At 39.8% G+C, this 23,952-nt stretch overlaps 1 protein-coding gene across 2 annotated transcripts in view; it reads right to left on the bottom strand.

The window, feature by feature from the left end:
* Window positions 1-23,952, bottom strand: part of SNX25 (sorting nexin 25) — a 247,905-nt gene that overhangs the window by 11,472 nt on the left and 212,481 nt on the right. For both annotated transcript variants that reach the window (XM_072624146.1, XM_072624147.1), the window contains 4 exons: window positions 21,154-21,267; window positions 15,964-16,128; window positions 11,821-11,938; window positions 2,941-3,007 (listed from right to left, as the gene is read on the bottom strand). In XM_072624146.1, coding sequence (XP_072480247.1) covers window positions 2,941-3,007; window positions 11,821-11,938; window positions 15,964-16,128; window positions 21,154-21,267 — 464 coding nt within the window. The remainder of the gene's footprint in view (window positions 1-2,940; window positions 3,008-11,820; window positions 11,939-15,963; window positions 16,129-21,153; window positions 21,268-23,952) is intronic.

Here is a 23,952-nt window from a genome sequence, read left to right as displayed (position 1 = left end):
ATAGAATGAAACAATACAAATTCCTTGAGGGCAGGTACCAGTTTTTGTTATTGTATTCCTAAAACCTAGTACTGACTAGACTTAGCCACTTATTAAACTCATACATAAATGAATGAATCACATATATTCAGTGCAATATAATGAAGATTCTGCCCAGAAGTTTCAATACATAAAATTTTGCCATATTTCTTCTAATTACATACATATATTTAAGGAACAAGTATAAATTAACATTTAACTGGAAATAATTAATTTAATCACAAAATACCATTATATTTTAACATTATAAAAAGTATTTATATCCCTTTCAGACTCAGTCCTATTGCATTTTTGGCATCTGAATCATATTTCTATTCTGGAGAAGGTCATATTTTCAAGTCTCATGAAAGATCTAAATTTTGAATACTGAGGCACTTGAAAAAAAGACCTTTTACTGAAGCATCATAAATAAATGTCATCTAGAGGAATGTATTTTATTCAAACCATCTTTTCTTCTTACGTAATATCGAAACTATACTTAATATTTACTCTAGGAATAAAGATTAATTGATGACAGAGATTTCTGGGGACACTGAAAAATAGGAAGATAGAGCCCCCCAAAAGCTGCCTCTTTGACTAACATTTTAGGAGGCCAAAAAGGAGATAACCTTTGATTAAAGCTCCTCAATCTCTTCCTCATAAAATAAAACTATATGAATTATATACTTCTTAATGATGGCAACTCCATTAGGACAGAGGCTATGTTTTAGCTGAAATTTATGTCTCCCCAGTACACAAAATAGGAATAAATGAATGTGGAACAGGTGATTGAACCATATACACATAATAGCTTATCAAATATGCAAATTACATTGCACAGGTGAAAGTATCAGCAGATAGTTCTAGGAACTCAGTGAGTACTGAAGAAAGAACAGTTGATTGTAGAGATGACTGTTTTCAACAGTGCATATTCTCCCTCCATTTAACCATATCACAATCTCTCCATGATGTAGACACAGATCGCCACCCCTTCAAGACCAAATATTTTAAGAGTTGCTATAGTAAAAGAAGGGTAGCTAGGTGGTACAGAAGATAGAATGCCAGACCTGGAGTCAGGAAGACTCATCTTCCTGAGTTCAAATATGACCTTAGCTGTGTAGCCCTGGACAAGTCACTTGACCCTGTTTGTCTCAGTTTACTCATCTGTAAAATGAGTTGGAGAAGGACATATCAAACCATTCCAGTATCTTTGTCAAGAAAACTGCAAATGGGGTCACAAAGAGTTGGACGCCACTAAAAAACACCTGAATGCACTTCATAAAACAATCAAACCAAATCAAAGAACACATCACTTCAAGGCTGCATGCAGACTAAGCATGGAGAAAGCAGAGCATATCTTGTGTTTCCATTCCATTCTGTTCTGAGTCCTATTCACTGTAGCTTGGAGGGTGAGGATGGAATGTCTCTTAAGGTATGAGGTGGAGCAATGGTACATAAGACATTCAAATTTGTGCTATGACTGAAAGAGAACTTCTCCAAAGAGAGCCCTTTGACCTTGGCAGCTGAGTTAATTTGATCTAACGTGGCCTCTGACCACCAAGAGGATAATTAAGTCACTCGAAAGGGCAGAAATGAGAAGTAATTCTCCTAAGTATGTGAATCCCTATTTTAGCTCTGCAACCAGCTGAAGAAACCAAGGGATTCTCAGGTAGTTCAAGGCTAGTCCCTTGGTCATTTAGGTTTGATACTGAAACAGAATGAGACACTTTCAGGTCATCCACAGTTAATGAAAAGAGATTGACTTAGCAATAGCAGGAGAAGGGTATTCAAAAAGGTTATATATTGAAAATGCCTCTCATTGATTCGGCTGTGACCCACCAGTCAAGAATCAGATCTCCCCTGGTGCTCATCATGGCTTTGTACATAGAATACAAGGAATTGATGTCAACAGTCTTAGCCCTGAGTCCTCTGAACTAACCAAGTCTTGAGCAACATCCTAATACCTTTTAAGCAAAAACTAGCCTAACTTGCACGAGAAGAGGGAGTAGGATGTTGTTCCTACTATGAAAAGTGGCCACTGGTTAGCACAGTGGGCAGAGAAATGAAGGAAAGTAAGTTGAAGACCTTGGGCCAGTTGTTACCTCCTCTTAGATTGTCTGCTTTAGAAAATAAGTCATACTACTCTAGTTGGATAACATCTAGACTATTGGCTTCAGTTCTTGGTCTAGTATTTTCAGAAATATGAACCTTGTACATACAAGTTAGAACAGGCAGCTAGGGTAACAAGGGAACTCAAAACCATGGCACATCAGAATGAGTTAAAGAAATGGGGAGACTTAGCTTGGAGAAAAAAAGACAGTAGAGATAATGACAGCAGCCTTAAAGAATCTGAAGTGTTTTCAGGGAGGAGAAAGACTGGACTTGTTCCAGAGGGCAGAATGAAGAGTAAGAACGGAAGTTATAGAGAGTCTTCACATGCAGAAAAATTTCCTAACATTTAGAACTGTCCAAAAGTGAATGAGCTTCCTTGGGGAAAAATGAGCCCCTATTAGTGGAGGTACTCAAGTAAAGACAAGATATCTAGTTGTTGAGGCCATTATACAAAAGGTAGGCTAGTTGATTTCTAAGGTCCTTTCTAGGTTTAGCATTATATCAGTGCCTGGGGCCATATATGAATGTCCTGTAAATTAAGTGGCTTGTGTAGGCACAGAATAAGGCATCACAGGATCATGAGATCTTGAATTTAGAGTTGGAACAGACCTCAGACACTCTCAAATCTAACTTCTTATCTTCACTTATGAGGAAACAGAGACCTTGAGAGTTTAAGTGACTTGCCTAAGGTCATACAGTCAGCACGCAGGCCTTGAACCCAGGCCCTCTGACTCCAGAGTCAGTGCCCTTTCCACTGTACCATGCTGATCTCATAAGTTTCATAACTATATTAAAGCAGTTGCTACTCACTTGTTGATCGTTCTTCCGAAAGTGGCTTGGACGAGCGCAATGAGTGTCCTTCTCACCCACTTAAACACTGGAAGAAAAATCACAATAAGAGCATCATCACAGGATGGTATCACACACGTGCATTTTCTATAACTACATGGATAGATTCCAGATTTGTTCACCTCCCCCGCTGTCAGCCCAATGGAACCTAGGCGTTCTAGCATCAAAGTGAGACAAAGCAGGTCAATTAATAAACACTCCAATGTTTGTGGCACCTTATGGTCTTTTCCTTACAACAGTGTTATGGATTACATACCTGCCTATGTTTGCATCTTATGCTCCAACTAAGTTCCATGAGGGCAGGGCCTATGTCTTATTTAAACTTTATGCCTATTAAAATATCTACACAGACGCTTGACGTTTGTTGAATGTTACTACAGAAAAGTATTACACCACACACACACACACACACACACACACACACACACATATATCACTTTCCAGGTCTCTCTCTTTACCTATTCTACTTTCTGTGACACTTATTTGTCTGTGTATTATCTGTGTATGTGTAAATAAATAAATCATTAAGTGCCTACTATATGCAAAGCACTGAGAACTGATATGGAAAGCTTCAATTATGAGTTAGATGGAAAAGTCACATGGTCCTTGGGGTACAGTGGAAAAATAGATGCTAATATCTGTTTAAATGTCATTTTCACTGATAGAGTTCTATCAGTTTCTAATGTTGAACCATTTGTCAGTATCAAGGACTTTGATGGTAAGAACATTCCTTTCTGGGTCTTTAGTAGCTTTGGCTATAGCAGCTGTGGGAGCAGTTTCCAGGCTGTATCTCTAAAGGCCTCACTTCCCAGAACGATGCCTAAGGTCACTGGGCTGGAAGCATCACTATTCCCAAGGCTCTTGGGTTCAGGGTCTTAGGTGTCTCCATCAGGGTTTGAGGGTTTATGGCAGTCAAGGTGTTAGAAGAGGTTTGCCTTGTCTGGCACATGCTGCCTCCTCTATCTCCCTAAAAAATGTGTATATAGATAAACACGTATATATACGTAGATATGCAATGTATATATGTAAGCACATATCATATATGTATACACATATTACATATGTGTAGGACTTCCCCCTGTAGAATAAGAAGATGAGAACAATTTGTTCCAACAGCCATGAAAGCAGCTGAAGCAGGTACTGTGGAGAGCTTAGAGCTTGGTCAGATGTGAAGACACCAAGGTCATCCACTGGATCTCAGGGTATCACCAGTCGTCTTGACTTTTGTCTTGCCATTAGACTTTGATGAATCAGAGAGGGAGAGTAAGACTGATGCCTTTGTGCAACTCTGCCTCACTTAAATCCAGTTCACACATGAGTTAAGACATCACCCTGTGATGTTGCTGGTCCTCTTCAAAAATGAAGCCAAACAGCCATCATATATGTGCATGTAATATATAACTTGTATAACCTTATATAAAAGGTTATGATGTGAATATGAAAGGTGAGAAAGGTATAGAATTCAGAGGAGGGAATGATCACTCCTGGTTGGTGAATTAAGGAAACTTTCACAAAAGATGTGGCATTTCTTTCACAGAGAAGTCTGGGACCATTAAAAGACCTTTGAAATTTCCTAAAGGCAATCCCACTCTCTTGTCTCCTTTTAATTCTGGGCCCAACTCATTAGGGGTTTACAGTGTCTGTCCAATGAATGTCCACAGAGTGATGATTTTCTAATCAACTGTATGTTATAGTCCAAAAGAGCCAGTCTTCATCCCCTTGGTTCTTTCTGAGTAGATAGTTAAGTTCAAACTTTATTGAGCAGTTTTGGTTGGCAACCAGTAGACTCTGCTGTGTTCTACTGTCAGGTGCAAGCAGCAATTTAAATACAACAGTTAAGAAAACAACTTTCTATTCCATTTCCATCTTTTCTCAAGTAGACTATAAACATGGGCTGACCATCCAGTTCACATTACAGCTTGATCTTGGAAAGTATTGTTTGGCTACTGTTTCAATTTGCATAGTGAAGGTAGAAAAAAATTGCAAAATCAAATGCCTGCAACTGTAGAAACTCGGGATGAAATCACTGTGAAACATTTTCTATATGTGTTTTACTCCATAAAGTTCAAAAGCTCATATGAAGCACTGGTACCAGCTTTCTCCAATTAAGGCCAAATAAGAGCTTCTCCCACTATGAAACCACAGCATGGCCAAATCCAATAATAAAGCCCATATATCCTAGTTTTCCTTACATTGAAGAAAGGCCTGCCAAATGGTGTGTGTGTGTGTGTGTGTGTGTGTGTGTGTGTGTGTGTGTGTGTGTTTTTTCTTCAGATACAGGGAGGACGTGTTTTCCACAGACTCAAATATGCTAAGTCACAGGCAAACTCCTTGAGAGGGGGTAGGTTTCAAATTTGAAAGAAATATAAATTCTGATCAATGCAATAACCATCTGTGATTCCAGATGACTCATGATGAAACATGCTATCCACCTCCTAATAGACAGATGATGGACTCACGAGTGCAGATTGAGACATATACATTTTTTTGGACATGACCAACACGGGGATTTATTTTGCTTGACTACACATGCCTGTAATAGGGGTTTTGTTTTTCTTTCTTTTTAATAGGAGGTAGGGAGGTAGGAAGGAGAGAGCACAGATTTTCATTGATTACAAAACTTATTAAAAAATATTGGGTTTTCTTGTACTGGAGTTCTTAAGGGAGAAAGCTGGGTGACTACTTATCTGGAATGCTATAAAAAGATTCCCTCTTCAGGTAGGAATTGAGTTAGATAATGTTTGGTTCTAGGGTGCCTCTCAATTGAGAGGCATGGGCTTGCTGTGTCCTCTGTGTTTTCATACTTACTATACAGTATCCCTTATGACACCCACCTGTTTATCTGGTACCTGGATTCCCGTATCTAAGAAATAGGTGGTTTTATTATTACTTATTATTTATTTATTTATTATTAATAATGGATCACTGAGGAAGAGTTAATGATAAGTGATCCACCTGTTCTTACCAGTGTACTCAATGGCATTTCAAAGATGCAATGGGGTGGATTTTTTTTTATCAGCCCACATGCTTTTTTACAAAAGCTTTCTACAGTATTGGAGGCTGTAGACCATTTGTTCCTTCTTTAGTAGGTAGCTATAAAATTAATTAGATGGTAGAATCAATACAGTAGAAACTCAAGATAATGTTAATTCGATCTTATCAATTATATACTAGAATAGTGAAGGATTTGGAGTCAGAGAAGCCAGGCTAAAATTCCCACTATTGCATGTTACCTGTGTGACAGCAAATTAGTTAGCTTTCCTGAGTCTTAATTCTGTAATGTATAAAATAATGGGGTTGAACTAAGTGGCTTCTAAGACCTCTGTCAGATCTTCCCATTTCTAATTCTTATGATCCCATGAATCTGAATCCTGGCTCTGCTTCCCATGTGACCTTGGCTGGTTAATCTCGCCAGACCTTTACCTTCCCATCTCTGAAACAAGAAAGCTGAACTAGGTAATTAAAGTTTCTTCCGGCTCTAAATCATATGTTTCTGAGTCCATTTTCAACTCTGCAGTTCAGTAGATTCATGAAGTAGATTCATGTACTAGGATATTAAGATGGGGGTGGGTAGGAGGCGTGAAAGGTGGGAAATAATGAGTAACTATATCATATTAAAAAAAACCACAATAAAAAAGATTTTTTTCTATAAAGGCTCAGTTTCCCAGGCAACAATTTCTTTAAAAACCCAGAAAACTGGCTAGAACTCAGAAACAGTCTGGCATTATAGAGATCTTCTCATTTGGGGGATGACATGGAACCATGTAGGGACAGCTAAGTGGTACAAATGCATAGAAGGCTAGCCCTGGAGTTGGGAGGATCTGAGTTGAAATCTGACCTTAGACACTTATTAGCGGTGTGACTCTGGGCAAATCACTGAACCCTGATTGTCTCAGTTTCCTCATCTGTCGAATGAGCTGGAGAAGGCAATGGCAAACCACTCCAGTGTCTCTGCCATAAAAACCTCAAATGTAGTCACAAGGAGTTGGACAAAACAAAAAAAGAACTAATGAGGCTATGTGAGGAACATGTCTGTCAGGGATAATTAACAATCGCCCCATGCCCTTCTAGGGCAAGAGGAGGAGAGAGAGATGATTCTTAGAGGATTTAAGAATGAAGAGTGTCTAACAAGTCTGATTATCTGCAAAGAAGACAGTTATACTGAGTGCCCCCTTTCTGTCCTTCTGACCTAAGAAATCAATCCATCAGACACTTATTGAGGAGTAACTATATGTGAGACACTGGGGATGAAAAGACAAAAGTGAGAGTGTCTGACTGTAATGACCTGGCTGCAATTTTCCTCAATCAGTCCCTCCTTCTATCTGGCCTGTTTCCTCCTACCCTTTCCCCAACATGGAGCATGAAAAATGTCTCCCTGCTCCATCTTCCCTCCCCTCCCCACTGGCCCAGGCCTTAGCTGCCTTAAGAAAGTTATTGTTGCACTATGACAACTTGATGGTGAAATTCTTTGGACTAAAGAATTCTATTTATTTTCTCCTGAAATGTCAGAAGCAGATATCCAAGTATGCACATGGAAAGATGGTGTTCTATTGAGTTCTTTTCCTGGCTTGTTGTTTGACTGAGGCAAAGTCACTTAATCCTCTCAATCTCAAGAAAATACCTATCATCTTTCCTGGCTTTAAAAACAGACAAAAATAAAACAAAACCAAAACCTACATTATAGTTTGTGTCAAGAGGATTCACAAAGTGATGGGTCAAGTTTCTTTGAGTTAAGCATAAAATATATAGTTTGGGGATGGGAGATGGAGAACATTAACTTAATTAACTGTTCACATAGTTCTAGTACTATTTAACAAAGTACAACTTCTGTGACCAGAAAACTGAAACACACGGAGGCAAAAAAGCTATTCATCTGGAATTATCTGGTCTCACCAACATCCTTGATAAGGTATGTGACCTTGGATAAGTCATTTCTAAGAAGCATGGGAGATAGAAAGCTGGACCTGGAATCAGGTTCAAATTTCACCTCAGATACTCATTAGCTGTGTGACCCTGTGCTGGGGATGGAAGCTCAATTCCATGTGGACAGTCTCGGGCGGGTAAAGGTGGGAACTTCTAAATCTTAGAGTTCTCACGAGGCCCCCCCAGGAAACGAGTGGGAATCGAGGTGAACCGAGCTATCTCGTGTATTTCCGCCTCTTCCCGTGAGAAACGTGATGGGAGAGAGCTCTCCCCGCCCTCGAGATTGTCCCGGATCTGGGCACACCTAACAGGCACGGTATTCAGATGCAAACTATGCGGCTGGAGAGCTTAAGTAGGATCAGGAAAGCCTGAAAGTTCTCTTGGGCGGAGGGGCCACGTGTGAGGACAACAAGGCTCCGCTTTTCCTCTCTCCTCTCTCCCTTTCCCCTCTCTCCCCACTTATACTTCTAGTTCCAATCTCTTATTGTAAGATCTTTGCCTCCTTGGGAGATTCTTCGCTCCCTCCTAAGGAAGAATTCCCCTGCACTTGTAACTAGACCCTGAAATAAAGCTCAACCCTTGTTCGACTCTGGAACGTCCTTTCTCTCATACGAGCATCCGGTTTGGCCAACCGAAGACCTCCGATAGAGGTAAGGGAAGACTCGGGTAGCCCACAGGCCTCTAGGCCTGGCAACCCTGGGCATGACTGAACCTCTGCCTGTATCAGTTTCCTCATCTGTAAAACGGAGATAAAAAAAGAACCTACCTTCTAGGGTTGTTGTGAGGATTAAATGAGATAATATTTGTGAAGTGTTTTGCCAACCTTAAAGAGCTATGGTAATTACTGTTATTTTAAATATTTCACTTCTCTGATCCTCTATTTCCTTATCTGTAATATATGCACACTAATACCTGTGCTACTTAACTCTCAGGGCCATTGTGAAAAAAAGAACTTTGTAAATCTTGAAGCACTGTAGAAATGTGAATGGTTGTTAGTCAAATGGATCTGTAATCTCACTGATTCCCAAGTTCCCTTCGGTGATGCAGATCTCAAGTCATCCACACCTGCTCAGCTATGTGATTTGGACCCATGTCCACCCAACATTCCAGAGGTTTTCTTTATTTTCTCCCTACATTGTGAGGTGATCATTGGTGCCCTTTGGACATCTACCTGTCACTTGTTATTCTTAACACGAGTAGCCCATCTTCTCTTTCTGTCATACTTTGCTTTGATGAATCTTTGCTTTTTGTTTACTACTGCTGTTCTTTTAAATTCCTCTTTTTTTTCACGTTAGTATCTGCCAATCTCCTTCTGGGGCTTTTCCTCTGCCCTCTGGATGATGCTTTGAGAGATAGCAGTATTCCAGATCTCATCGCTACACAGTAAAACCATTAAGATGCCTGTATTGAAAAGATGGGCCTTTGCTGTTGGGATCAGTTGCTTGAGGTCAAGAAACAATTTGGAATTTCCTAAAAAGAATCCAGCCCTTTCAGCAACTCCTTTTCAAATCTAACTCTGACACCTACTGTCCATCCTAAATGTACATACTGTTGGACAGTCTCTATGGGGTTGAGATCTGACATTCTTCATCCATTCGGTCTTTCCTGTGTGGATGGTTGGGCCAACCTCCATTGAGTGAATTTGGATCTTTTCCAGGGCACTCTGAAGTGTCTTTGGGCTTAATGTAATCAACAATGTCATCCACATCTGACCACTCATACGGAATCTCTCTTTGACCTGGACTTGTGCTGATTCTCCTCCACCACTGTGGTGAATACTTTTGGTGAGCACACATCTCCCTATCTTTATCTCACTTAATATTTATTATCAGCAGGTCATCAAACAGTCAGTCGGTCAATGAACACTTATTAGGTGCCAGGAACTGTTCATAAGCACTGAGAATACAAAAAAAGGCTGTTTCTGTTATACCTTCCAAAGTCTCCTGATTGATCCTGACATAGAGATGAGAGATATCCTGGTGTGAAGGAAGCTGTAAGTTAGTGTTTTGTCCAACTGAGTCACTTGAATGCTTTTTCATAATCAACAAACAAACACAATAGGACCTTACACTCTCTACATCTTTTCAGTACTTCAGTGAAGTACTCCATTGTTGAATACAGTTCCTAAAAGCCTGAGTGTTCCCTACTAATGCCCTCATCAAAGATGCCTCAATTTATGTATAACTAACATTAAAAATTTTTGTAAAGGCGGGACAGTATACATTTAGGTTTTTCACTGTTATGGTTTTTTCAGTCATTTTTGGGGGGTATAAATAAGGCTTAACATTTTTTTCATGCCTTTGATATCTTCTCCTCCTTCTGCTACCTTGTAATTGGTACCTTGGTGCTCCATTAATTGAATCACATCCAGCACAACTCTTTTCTATATATACATGATCCAATCTGAGCACTTTTTCCATCATTGTCTTCAGGTGCCTAATGAATGATCCTTATTATCTTTGTTATGTTTTTGTCCCTACTGTAGTTTAATTGGACCAACTCCCAGTGTGCTTCTGTCAATCATTACCCCACCCTTCCCTCTGTCTATCTCAAGGTTACCCATCCTTACAATGAATGGAATTTAAGCTCGTTGAGGGCAGGAACAACTTCTTTTTGCCTGTATCCCCAACATGTTGTATAATTCCTTTTCTACAGAAATATAGTAGGCACTTAACAAGTCTTATTGAGATGAACCATTGACCCCTAAATCCCTTTTAAACCCTGTGAAGTCCATGAAACTGTTCCATCTCTTTTAGTCTATGCTGATCTTTCATTTCTTTGAACCCTATGCATAGCTGTCATCATATGTTTGTATCACATAGTTTAACACTTTGTACTCTCAGTATTTCATGTACATTGACTTTATCTCTTCAGCTTGGACTTGGTATCCCTCTTGTGGCCCACTCTTATTATGTACTATTTGACATTATGGTTATTTCTGTCTATATCCTTCCACTTCCCAGATTGCATCGCTTATATCCTTAGGGAACAAGGCTTATTTATTATTGTATCTCTCCCCAGACCTGGTCCAGTGCAGTGCACAGGAAAGAAATTTAATAAAAAGATTGTTGAATTAAATGAATCAGCTGGATTTGAATAGAATGATTGTTCCTGCAAGGCAGGGGCTACTCAGTTCATATTCCATCATATCCGCCATTGTACCCATAATTATGTGGTGGACTTATGTGCACAGCTGCTCCATATTACTTGCTCTTTTATCTATAGAATGCTCTGTCTTGCTTAGAGATTGACAATTTTGTTTGCATGGGTCCTGTCTCCACATCACAGACCCTCCACCCTTCAGTAGGTGGTTTTCATGAATTGCTGAGGCCAAAGAAATCTATTACTCTATGGCTTCTTGCTGTTGCTGAGTTTGTTATTTTTAGCTAGATGGACCCTCAAATAGCAGATACAGTCTGTCATGGAGCCCACAGTCAAAGCCTTTTTTAGCTTGGTAGGACCTCCTAGAGCTTAGATTCCTTTGACATAGTGTTTGACGACTCCAGGTCACATTCATGTGACTATGGGACATCAGAGCAGGACTTTAGTGTCTTGGTCATTTCACAGTGTAAGAATAAAAAACATCATTATTCAATAAAGTATCAACTTGAGATACAGTAGTATCTCAAGTGATCTAGAAAACTTTAGTTTAAAAGGAAATTTTAGTGGATATGTATCTGTATCCTATCTGTATATTACTGATCTCTACGTAATCCAGAAAAAAACTCTCCACTTATAGCCCTGAAAAATTAAAGCACTCTTTTGTTTCCATCATTCAGAATATGGTTCTAAGGAAATCAGAGCTTCTTGATGCAAAAAATTGATGAGTTTCATCCAAGAATTAATGGATTTTTGGATTTTTGATTTTAAAATTACCTCAACTACCAACATCTACTATGTATCAATTAAGAGGCTTACTTCCTCGAAGCTCAAATATCTCCCCAATCAGCATGAAACACGGCTCAGCCAAAGCATCCTTCTTCCCATCTACGTCATCACCATAGTCTGATAGGTCACTATCTTCTTCTGCCTCCTCCTGGGGACATAGTAAGATCACAAGTAAACAGTTACGGATGGAAAATAAATAGATCTGTATAGCTTCCTTCATTTTGAATTCTTTACTGTTTGCCTATATTGTATTCTGTACTAAAGTAGAGACAAAGTAGAACAATGTAGTACAATGGGAAAGGAAATTGGAGCTGGTGTTGGAAGGGCAGGGTTTGAGTCCCAGATCTGTTACTCATGACTTCTATGACATTGGACAAATTCCTTCATGGCTCTGGTCTTCAATTTCCTCTTCTGTAAAGTGAGGGGATTAAACCAGAGGATCAACTCTGTGGACATCTTCTTTCACTCATGGTGGCACAGAGACAACTTTCAATTCCCAGAGGCCAGGCCAGGCCAGTAGAGAGCAAACTTTTACAAAGCAGAAAAGTTGTCAGGGATAGATGGAACAACAAGGTTTGGAGCTAAGGACTAGCCTGGCTAAGTTCAACAAGGCTCATCAGGAGGAATACAGACACCGGGGAAGGAATTCTTCTGGCCACAGCAAGTTACAGAGTGCATCCACTGAAGCACAGAGGGGTTAGGATCTGCACCAGTAGAAACACCACTGACTTCCAGGAACAAAATCATAATCTTTGAGATATTGAAGGAGAAGTTCTCCAGAAGAGATGCCTCTCTTTTTCACACAGACAGAAACTTGCTAATTTGCAAAAGGGTAGGCAGGCAGAGGACAGAGCACTAGACCTGGAGTCAGAAAGACCTGAATTCAAACCTAGTCTCAGACACTTTCCCGTGCATTGCCATGGTGGTTGTTCAGTTATTGCAATCATGCCCAATTCTTTGCAATCTCATTTGGGGATTTTCCTGGCAAAGAGGCTGGAGTGGTTTGCCATTTTATTCTCCAGCTCATTGTACTGATGAGGAACTGAGGCAAACAGAGGTAAGTGAATTGCCCAGAGTCACACTGCCAGTTGTATCTGAGGCCAGACTTGAACTCAGGAAGAGGAGTCTTCTTGCTTTCAGGCACAGTATTCTATCCACTGTACCACCTAGCTGCCCAGCTGTGCGACCCAGGTCAAACCCCTTAACCTCTGTCTGCTTCAATATCCTCATCTATAAACAATGGGGATAATCATAGCCCTTACCTACTGGGAGGATCCAGTGAGATAATGCCAGTAAAGCACCATACAAATACTAGCTCTTATGATTTTTTTAAAATTTGACTCAAGGATCAAAGTAAGGTAATTTAAAAAGTCCTTCTGTGGAGTAGTTAAGTCAGGGGATTAATAACAATGAAATTAAAAATTACTTTCATAGAGTAAAGGTCAAAAGCACCATAAGATTTTTGAAAACTTAATTGGTTTGGAACTCACTGTTTTTCAACTCAACACAAAGTGTTTTCAAATTAACTTCATTGTTTTTGAAGCCATGACTCAAGCTTTCCCAGCACCAGAGGCTGTGTTCATTTATAGGCAGAAGGGCTGCTTTCTGCATATGGGCCTGAACACGTGTGTGTACACTTTCTAATGCCGTACTGTGGATTCTTCTCTGAGACCATAAAATTGCTGTGTGAGAACTGCTTCTCACTTTCATATTTTCTGTCTAAACAGCCTGATGGTGGAAAGGAAAGGGGGGAAGGACAGCCTTCAGAAGAGCTGCCACATGTCTTATCCACTACAGTAAGGGGGGGGGGGGGGGGTGAATGGAAGGGAAGTGCTTCATTGGCTTAAACACAAGGCAGTACTTAACTGAGTTCAAACCTGTAACTAGACTCTGTCGTACTTGGTGCCCCTGACTCTAGTCTTTTCCCATAATAATCATTATTATTATTATAGCAACAACGAGCATTTCTATAGTAATTCAAGATCTGCAAAGCACTTACCAAATAACTTATTGGGTCTTTACAACAACCCGAGGGGGAGAAAACTAAGGCAGACAAAGGTTAAATGACTTGTTCAGGGTTATACACCTTGGCTAAGGATGTGGCTAAAGACGGATTTGAACTCAGGTCTTCTTGACTCCAGGTCCAGCACTCTCTGCACTCTACCACCTAATGTCAGATCTATCTTTACAAAGCACCATTTTACATGTGCCAACCTTTCTCTCCTTTCTACTTGAAAGTTTTCAATGCCTCCCTAGTACAGCACAACATTCATACTCCACAGTCTAGTGTTCTCTACTCCACTTTGCATCTTCTGCTGCTCTGCCTGGTTTCAACTCCATGGAATAAGAATCTCTTCTGGGATAAGCTCAGCACCTCTAGTCTCATCACCAGGCTGTTAACTCAAGCACTGATGGACACCACCTCCCTCATCCCCCTCTCCCCTCTGACGGGAGACCTGGAAGGCAGAGTTCCAAATTTCTCCCAATGCCTTCCTTTACAGAGGACATAAATTGGGCTTTTTGGTCCATTTCTCTCTACACTTGTTTCTTTTCTGGTTTCAACCCCATAGAAGAAGATGCTCCTGTCCTGGGTACCCTCCAGGTCTCTTCCTTCAACTGCTTTCCTCCTTCCTTTTGTCTGCTGTCTCTCTCCTCCCCACTGTTAGATTATAAATTCCTTGATGGCAGGGATGGTCTTTCTTTTTATTAATTGTATCCATAGTGCTTAGAACAGTGCCTGGCACACAGTAGTTACTTAATAAATATTTAGTGGATTGGATTAGATTCAAGGCCCTCTGCTACAGTATTTTTCTTCCTACTAACTCCTTATATGAACTCCAGTCAAAGTAACCCATTATTCTCTGAATATTCTATATGCATGCTTACTTCCACACCTTTGGCTGCTTGGAGTGTGCTCTACTTTCCTCTCCATTTAGTTTAAATTTTACTATACTTCAGAAAACTGCTTAAGTTCTCCCTCCTCCATGAAAGACTTCCCTGATAATTCTGGGACCTCAGTAATAACTCCTTCCCCTGAATTACTAAAGTATATATTTTATATGCAATTCATTTGTACTTTCTTTTTTAAACACTGGATTTATTATCTTATTGGCACAGGAAATTTCCAGTGGGGAAATTCCTTCTACCAATGCAGACAGTCACTGAGGAGGTAAATTACTAGCACAGAATCATACAACCGCTATGTGTCAAAGGTGAGATTTGAGCCCAGGTCTTCCTGACCCTAAGACCAGCTTTCTAACACCATGCTAGGTCCCTTCTCTGATATACAACATGTAACAGCAACTCATATTTCCGTAAGTTTTTACTGTCTACACAGCACTTTTCTCACAATTACTTTAAGAAATAGATAGTGTAAGAATTATTAAAATAATTTTTTTAAATGAGGAAAGTAAATCCCAGAGTAATTACAGGACTGCCTCAAGACCTTATGGCTAGGTTAGTGGTAATGCTAAGTCAAGCATGGTGCTCTCCATAAGTAGGTGCTGTCCACAAGTAGGTGCTGAACAAGTGTTTTTTCCTGTTTCTGCTTGGTAAAGAAGGGTATGTGTGTCTAAGTCATAACACTAGTAAATTCTCCCTGGTGTTAAAACTCTTCCCAATAAGTACCATTAACATTTCTCATTAACAATTAATTCATATAATATAATAATTAATCTCTGATGAAGTTTTATTAATTCAGATGTATCACTACAATTGAACTGGGTCCTGTAGTTCAATCATTTTAGTCCTGTCTGACTCTTTATGACCCCATTTAGGGTTTTCTTGGCAAACTTACTGGAGTGGTTTGCCATTTCCTTCTCCAGCTTAGGAAAACTGGAGGAAACTAAGGCCAACCGGGTTAAGTGACTTGTCCAGAGTTATACAGCTAGTAAGTGTTTGAAGCCAGATTTGAACTCAGGAAGATGAGTCTTCCTTACTCTAGGCACAGCACCCTATCCATCCCATCACCTAGCTGCCCACATGGGCAGAACTGGGTCTGCCCCATCTAATTTACTTAAAACGTGAGCTCTCTGAAGGTTAGAAATGATTGTCTAATACAGTGGAAAGCCACAAGCAGAAGGAAAGATTCATTCAATTTAACCCTGTCTTTTGAAAGGTCAACCAGGATACGGTGTGAAGAAACATTCAGATATGCTCCCAGTCAGTACTCACCTCCTGATGGGAGAAGAAGTCACGAGGAAGTCTTTCTAGGAATGAGGACAATGAAAATGTGGATTTCTTCCCCTGCACATCAATAACCTTGAGGTAGTCAGGAGAAGGGCTCAAGAAGGCATAAAGTGCTTCACTCTGGCATAGCCTTTCATCTGAGAGCAGTTTCTGCAGGAAAAAGAGAGTCGCTCCTGTGTAATTATATGTATTTTATATATATATATCTAATATGTTCGTGTTTGTCATGTCATGAAGGTACTTCTGAGAGAGAGAGAGCAAATAGGTAGAACTGAGGCGACGAAAGAGCACTGGATTGAGAGTCAGAGAAATTGGGTTTGAATCGCAGCCCTATTGTTTCTTATGTGAGTCTGCACAAGTGGCTGAATGTGTTTTGGCCTCAGTTTCCTCATCTATGAATAAGGAGGTCAGATCAGTTGGCCAGCTCTAAATCCATGATCCTGTCCATGATTTCTTTCTTCTCAATCTAAAGTCTTGCATTCTTTGCTCAAGAAAAAATACCTAGACAAGTCTCAGTTATTTGAAGCTGGGTTATCCAAGGTAAGTGATACATTTGCTTTTTAAGGACTGCACAGCATCCTTGCCTCATCCCCATATGGACAATTAGAATCCTCACTTCTGAATCACAACTCCAACTAATCTGCTGGCATTGCAAAAATTTCTTTTCTCCTATTTTTGCACACAGCCAATGTTCCAAAGGGGATGCATTCTGAGGCCCAAATACCTCACCCTGTTCCAAGGGAGGATTTACAGGATAACCCTTTTGGCTCACCGTTTTTATCTGGGAGATGAACTCTATGTTCTCTTTACACTAAGGGAGGAAGTGGGCAAGGATCAGGAAGGGAGAAAATGGAGCACAATCTCAGACCCTTCTGTGAATCATTCTCCCACAAAGTACGGCTGTTATGTTAAAAGTCAATTCTCAGAAGGTCTGTTCTATACCTATTGGAGCATCAGTGTGCACACACACACGCACGCACGCACGCGCACACACACACTCCAAAGACAAATATAGCAATCTTCCATTTGGAGCTTTGCATATTTCTGAATCTTTTCAGTCACTGACTTCAGACTTTAAAAGGTTGGTGGTTTCAGTGGCATGAATGCTCTAAGCCCTGAAACAGATAATGACCCTAACACATCTTAGCAGACAGTTCTCATGAGTTTTTATGACAAAATAATTCCTCATCATCTGACTGAACAACATTCTGCTTATGAGCTTCTCTGAACTTAGCTGGGCTAGTACTCAGATAAAAGACAACACTTCTTTTCATGAATAATACAGCTAACTGAAAATTTAGCTCTATGATGTCAATGTGCCATAAGTCTTAACAGAATGGGGAAAAAGTCTTCTTAAAAAAAAAATCTCTTTCTCTCCTTCCCTCCTTCCCTCTCTCTCTCTTTGTCTCTCCCTCCCTCCCTCTCTCCCCCTCTCCTTCTCACAAACACAGATATGGGGGAGGAGGGGAGTACTTCTCTAGATTATTGGTACTGAGGACAGATCTAACACAACAAGCCTTACAGGCTGCCTGGATTTCAGGCTTTCACCATGTGGTTAGGCTGTTTGGGAGCTATCATTCAATCTGTGGTGTATACAGATCTGCAAGATACTGAAGGGCATTTTTAATGAGGTTTTATTGAATTTTCAAATTGGCTCATTTGAAAAATAAATTGCTGAGGTATTTATATATCAGTTTCTTTTGGATTAAAACAATAACCAAAACCTTTTTTAGGAGTAAAAAATTCTGCTTTGAGGATTACAATTTATTTTGTTTCTCACCAGCACTGGCTTAGATGGAGACCAGAGCACCCTGTACTGGGAGTAAGAGGTGGAAGGCAGATGGCAGTATAGACAGAATGCTGGCTCTTGAATCAAATCACCCAGGTCCTTATCTCACTTCTAATGCTCACTCCCTGTGTGGCCTCAGACAAATCACTCAGTCTCGTAGGCCCTCAGTTTCCTCACCTGTCTGTGAACGGAACTCTATGGCCAGGGTTCAAGATCTATAATCCTATGACCAGGTTCAGATCTCACCTCCAATATTTACTAGCTCCTTGAACCCACACATATAACTTCTCTCAGTCTCAGTTACCTCATCTACAAAATAAGGTTTATCTTGAAGGATCATTGGGAAAATCAAACAAATTATTACAAACCTTAAAGGGCTACATAAATGTCTTTTCACAGAGAAGGAGCCTGGAATAATCAACTCTGGAGTCAAAGACTGGGGCTCAAATCCTCTCTTGAGCACTTACCAAGTGACCATTGAAAAAGATACTTCATCTCTTGGAGCCTCAATTTCTACCTCTACAAAATGGAGATAATAACTCTAGTACCTACATCACAAGACTGTTGTGAGGATCAAATGGTATCATGCATGGAAGGTGCTCTGCAAACTTTCCAGTACTTTATAAGAAGGAAAATGAATATGCATTTGTTAAGTGCCTACTATGTTCTAGGCATTCTGTTAAATGCTTTACATTTCATTTGATAACCCAGCTACTGCTCTCATTATGGGCTTGCATATTTCAGCTAAGCACTCAACACTACTTTAACATCCATCTGAATTTTTCAGTAAGATATAAAAACAATAGACAAGTGGATAAAGCATAAAGAGAAGGCAGGGTTCTCTGCCCTGCAATAGAAAACATACAGTGAGGGGAACCCTCGGTAGCAGAGACAAGAACTACAGAAAAGGAATTGAGGAATTCATAGCTAAACACTGAGGCCTAAAATCTCAAGTATCTCAATAGCACACACTTTAAAAAGATTAGACCTTAAATCTGCCTAACTGATTTAGCCATGTACTCTACCTAAATAGGTCTAGGTTCTATTATTATATTTTCTCAGTTACATGTACAATTTTTAACATTCATCTTTGTTTAAATTTTGAGTCCGAAATTCTTTCCCTCTCTTCCTTCCCTCTCCCCTCCTTGAGACTGTAAGGAAATTGATACAGGTTATGAATGTACAATCATGCAAATATGTTTAATACTTCTAAGATGTTTTAAAACAGCAACAAAATGGTAATATTCAAAATTTGTTGTTATTGTTCAGTCTTTTCGGTTGTGTCTGATTCTCCACAACCCCATTTCAGGTTTTCTTAGCAAAGATAACAAAGTGATTCGCTATTTCCTTCTCCAGCTCATTTTACAGATAAGGAAACTGAAGCAAACAGGGTTAAGTGACTTGCCCAGGGTCACACAGCTACTAAGTGTCTGAGGTCAGATTTCAACCCAGGTCTTCTTGACTCCAGGCTCTATCCACTGTGCAACCTAGCTACCCTATTTAAAGTTTAAGGTTTAAAAATCTAGATTGACATAGACAAAAAGAGCACTGAATCAGAAGTTAAGAGTTCTGAGTTCTAAATGCCAGTCCCTGCCACTATTTAGCTATGTGAATGCAGGTAAATCATTTATCTATTCTGGGCCTCTTTCTTCATCTGTAAAATGAGATTGGGTTAGGTGATCCCAAAGGTTTCTTCCAGTTCTGACATTTCATGGGTCTATAATCTATTCATGTCTGAGCTCTTACATATCATAGAATTCCAGAAGGATCTAGTCCAATCTCCTCAATTTAAAGAAAAACTAGACGTTAAAGAAGTAAAATGTCTCTTCCCAAGGTCACACAGCTGGCCAGAGACTTGAATCTTGGCCTGACACCAAAACATCCTTTTTTTCTACCCCTGTAATCAACAACTACTATTCCAGCTAGCTATTCTCTAGCTTCCAAAATGTTCTATGTCCCAACAATTCATGTATTTGGCCTGTAGTGTGATACAATGGATACTAAAAATTGTAAGATCACAGAGCTGAAGCCACCTGGTCCAACCTCCTCATTTTATAAATGAGGAAACTAAGACCCAGGGAGGCTATCTAGTTTGGTCAAGGTCACACAGGAAATAAGCAAGAGAAGCAAGATATGAACCCTGGTCTTCTGACCCCAGAGCCATTTTATAAGGTGCTGAATTTAAATTGTGTCTCATACACTTAGTACCTGTGTAATCCTAAACAAGTCACATAGCTTTTGTTTGCCTCAGTTTTCTTCCCCATAAAATAAGGGAACTGGACTCAATGAGTTCTAAGGTTTGTTCCAAACCTAGATCTCTGACATTATCATTTGGAACTGGAAGGGATCCCAGAATTCATCTATTAAAAGCCTCTAATTTTACAGAAGAAGACACTGAGGTCCCAGAGACGTTATATCAATTGTCCCTTTTCACAGAGAATTATTAGGATTTGGTCCCAGACTGAAAGACTCCAAATCCAGGACTCACACTCTGAGTGTAATTATTTCATCCCCTGAATAAAATATATGTAATTGCACTTTGTGACAACTTTAGATTGTATAAAAATTACTACTAAAAAAATTAGCAGAATCTTTACAGGGGCTGGATAGAGCACTGGATCTGGAGTGGGGAAGACTCATCTTGCTGAGTTCAAATCCAGCCTCAGACACAGGCTTTATGACCCTGGGCAATTCACTTAACCTTGTTTGCCTCAGTTTCCTCCTCTAAAATGGGCTGGAGAAGCAAATGGCAAACCATTCCAGTTTCCTTGCCAGGAAAATCCCAGATGGGCATCACAAAGAGTCGGACATGACTGAAAAACAGCTTAACAATAACCATTGGGATAAATATCCATGGGTCTATAAAAGTATCATCATTATCATTCTCTGAAGCACTTCCACTCATCCAATTTTTCCATGCTTAATATTTCTAATCAATGAAAACATTTCAACATGGTAATTATCAATGATTTGTTAAAGCACATTATTAAATGCAGGCATCCCAATATATCGTTGTGCTACTGCATGGAGAAAAAGGCAACTGTATTTCCCCTGGCAAAATTCCATCCCTCCATGAGTAGTGACAGTGAGTCCTTCCTAAGGCTTGGACAGCTGGGCACATTGAGTTACACAGCCCTCCAAAAGGAGTTGATCCAGCTAAGGGTAATATAAATGGAGACTGCTGGAAGCTCACACAAGGGACAGAATTTGGGTCAAGGTTTTTTAAAAGTGGGATTTTTGATCAAGGTACAGACCAAAGATATCTTTACTATTTTAATAGGACAACTGAGAACAGGGAACAAATTACTGGGTTCTTGATTTAAGAAAGCTAGGAATCAGAAGAATGCATGCTTTCTCTAGAGCCAATAGATGTTTAGCTTTCTTACCTGTAAAAATGTATTTAACTGATTCTTGGACTTTTCCATAAATTTATGATCCACAGATTTGAAGGGTAACTTGCTTAGAGAAGGCAACTGGGCTTTTTTTAGTGAAGGGAAACACTGTAGGAGAGGAAAGAAAATGAAGATTTTATTCCTTTGAAAATGCATTTTATGTCCATACCTTTTCATCTAATGATCCCACACCCAGGCATATACTTAAGGAGGTCAAAGACAGAGAGAAAGGTCCAATATAAATCAAAATATTCATAGCCACATTTTTTTGTAAGAACTATCCACAAGGTAGGCAAGCCAGCCTAGCCGAAGCAGCAAGATACCTTGAGGGACAGCCAGGTGAAGACGTGCCGAGCAAGTCAAACCAGACCAGGATAGAGGCATCCAAGATCCTAAACCCAAGAACCTTGGGAATAACAACATCTCCCAGATCACCAATCCTGCTTAAAGCCTGGTCCTCTTAACCATCCTCCAGGGAAGCAACGCTTGTAGACACATAACTTGGCAACTCCCTTTGTAGGTGCTGCAGTCCCTGCTTCCTCAGCAGTCACACCTGCTGAAACTCCACATCCCCTCAAGCCCCCCCAAAAGTTCTTGACACCAGAATCCTCAGCACTGTCACGTGTTTCAACAACAAAAACTGACATAGTTTTATCAGTAGGAATAATATCAAAGGAGATGCTTTAGTATCTGCTGTACTTTAAGAACCGTGGGGTCTTCTCATCTAATTTGAAGCTAAAATTTTTGTCCCCCCCTTTCAGAAAATAAGTTTCTCAGGAGTAGGGACTTTCTTACTTTTCTATTTGTAAAGCTGGTGCTTAACACATTATTCTGCACAATGGCAGGTACTTAATACATAGTTTTTCATTCATTCATCAATTCAAAGAACTTGAAACAGACTAGTTATGGCACATGAATTTAATGGAATATTATTGGTCTATAAGAGACAATGAAGATGATCAATACAAAGATCATGAAAGACTTACATGAAATGATGAAAAGTAAGGTAAGCAGAGCTAGAATATACAAGGACTACAATAATGTAAACGTAAAAAATCACCGTCATCGGAATCAAAACAGCCCTTTGTGTAATTATAATCAATTAAATTTGGCCCCATGCATGGGCAGAAGCCAGCTCCAACTAGACAGCTGAGTGTTAAGTTTTCAGTGGGAGCATTTACATCTTGAGCGCTGGCAAGCACTGGCAAACAAAAATCAGGGTTGCCCTGATTGTCTAGATGTAAGGAAGTGATGGTGCAGTGGATACAATGCGGGGCCTGAAATCAATCTGAGCTCAAATGTGACCTTGGATAAATTACTTAACCCATTTCCCTCAGTTTCCTCATCTGTGAAATGATCTGGAGAAGGAAATGACAAACCATTCCAATATCTTTGTCAAGAAAACCCCAAATAGGGTCATGAAGAGTTGGACATGACTGAAATGCCTGTACAACAAGAAAATGATGCATAAAATGCTAACAATGCCAAGTTTTGGGACAGCTGGTTGTTAAGCATTTACCAGCCTGCCCTGCTTTGCCCCAATGAAGAGACATAAGGATGCACCTCTTTTAGTTTTTCTCAACTGCTTTTCTTCTCTCTTTCTCTTCTTTGTTGTAAAGGATCTTTCTCTAGATGGGAAAGGAGGGAAGAGTGATATTGGGAAATAAAAGTGAAGGAAAAGTAAAAGCAATCAACAATTTCTTTTTAAAAAAAGAAAATGTATTTTAACAAAAATTTATGATCTTAGAACAAACTAAATATTTTCCCCATATAGGTCTTGTTCAGAGCAGAGACTCAGGGATCCAACAAAGTCAATTTAGTCTGAGTTCCTGTAGAATACAACGCTCAATGGGTAAGAAACAAGGCTCTTCCTTAGCACTGTCTGAAAGCTTGGGGACAGAGGAGCTAAGCTGGCAAAAAAGATTCATTTATCCTGCACAGCTGCATAACATGCTTACTCTAGAAAACTGGGTCAGCTTCATAAGGGTCTGAAGATACTTTATTAAAAAAGGAGTCTATTTACAGCTCCTCAGCAGTCAGTAGGCAGTCTGTTAAGAGAGCTGATGGAAAACAAAGGGCTACTCAGAACCCAGCTCTTTCACTGGCCCCAAATCCAAAAAGGCTTTGGCTGCAGGTTTCTCAGTCAGAGAAAGGGATGTGAGTTTTAGCTGCCTCCACTTTAGCCTCTCCCTTCCTCACTCAGCCCCCCTCCAAAAAGCCCCGCCAAAATCCAAACACCTCTTCTATGCAAGGGCTGAGTCTATCTTACAATTCAACTGATTTTCTCCCTCTCCCTCCACACACACATATATACACATATATGTATATATGTATATATATAAACATAATCACAATAATTATATGTTCTATATATGATTATATTGATATATGACACAGAGATAATATATTATACATGGTCTTCCATTATCTTTTCTATACTGAAACCTGTCATTTATATGATTACATATGATGCTATGTATTCTATGGTTACATATGATATGTGCCACATAGATAATGTATAATAACCTTTCATCTCATATCCTATAGACTATATGTTCTATCTATCTATCCATCCATCTATCCATCTATCTATCTATCCATCTTTCTATCCATCTATTATGAAAGGTAAACCTTTTAGCTGGTTCCAGCTCTTTCTTCCTGTTTTGATCCTTTCACATGGGAAGTTACAAAGACCACCATCTTGGCATAACAGGGCTGGATATGAAATAGCAAGGAATCATGCAAACAAGGTGGGTATGGATCCTTTAGCTGGGCGTAAAATGAAAACTGGTA

Source organism: Notamacropus eugenii, chromosome 7 (assembly GCF_028372415.1).
Source record: "Notamacropus eugenii isolate mMacEug1 chromosome 7, mMacEug1.pri_v2, whole genome shotgun sequence".
In the NCBI taxonomy this organism is placed as follows: domain Eukaryota; kingdom Metazoa; phylum Chordata; class Mammalia; order Diprotodontia; family Macropodidae; genus Notamacropus; species Notamacropus eugenii.
Note: the sequence above shows the minus strand (reverse complement) of the source record. Positions and strands in the feature narration are given on the sequence as shown.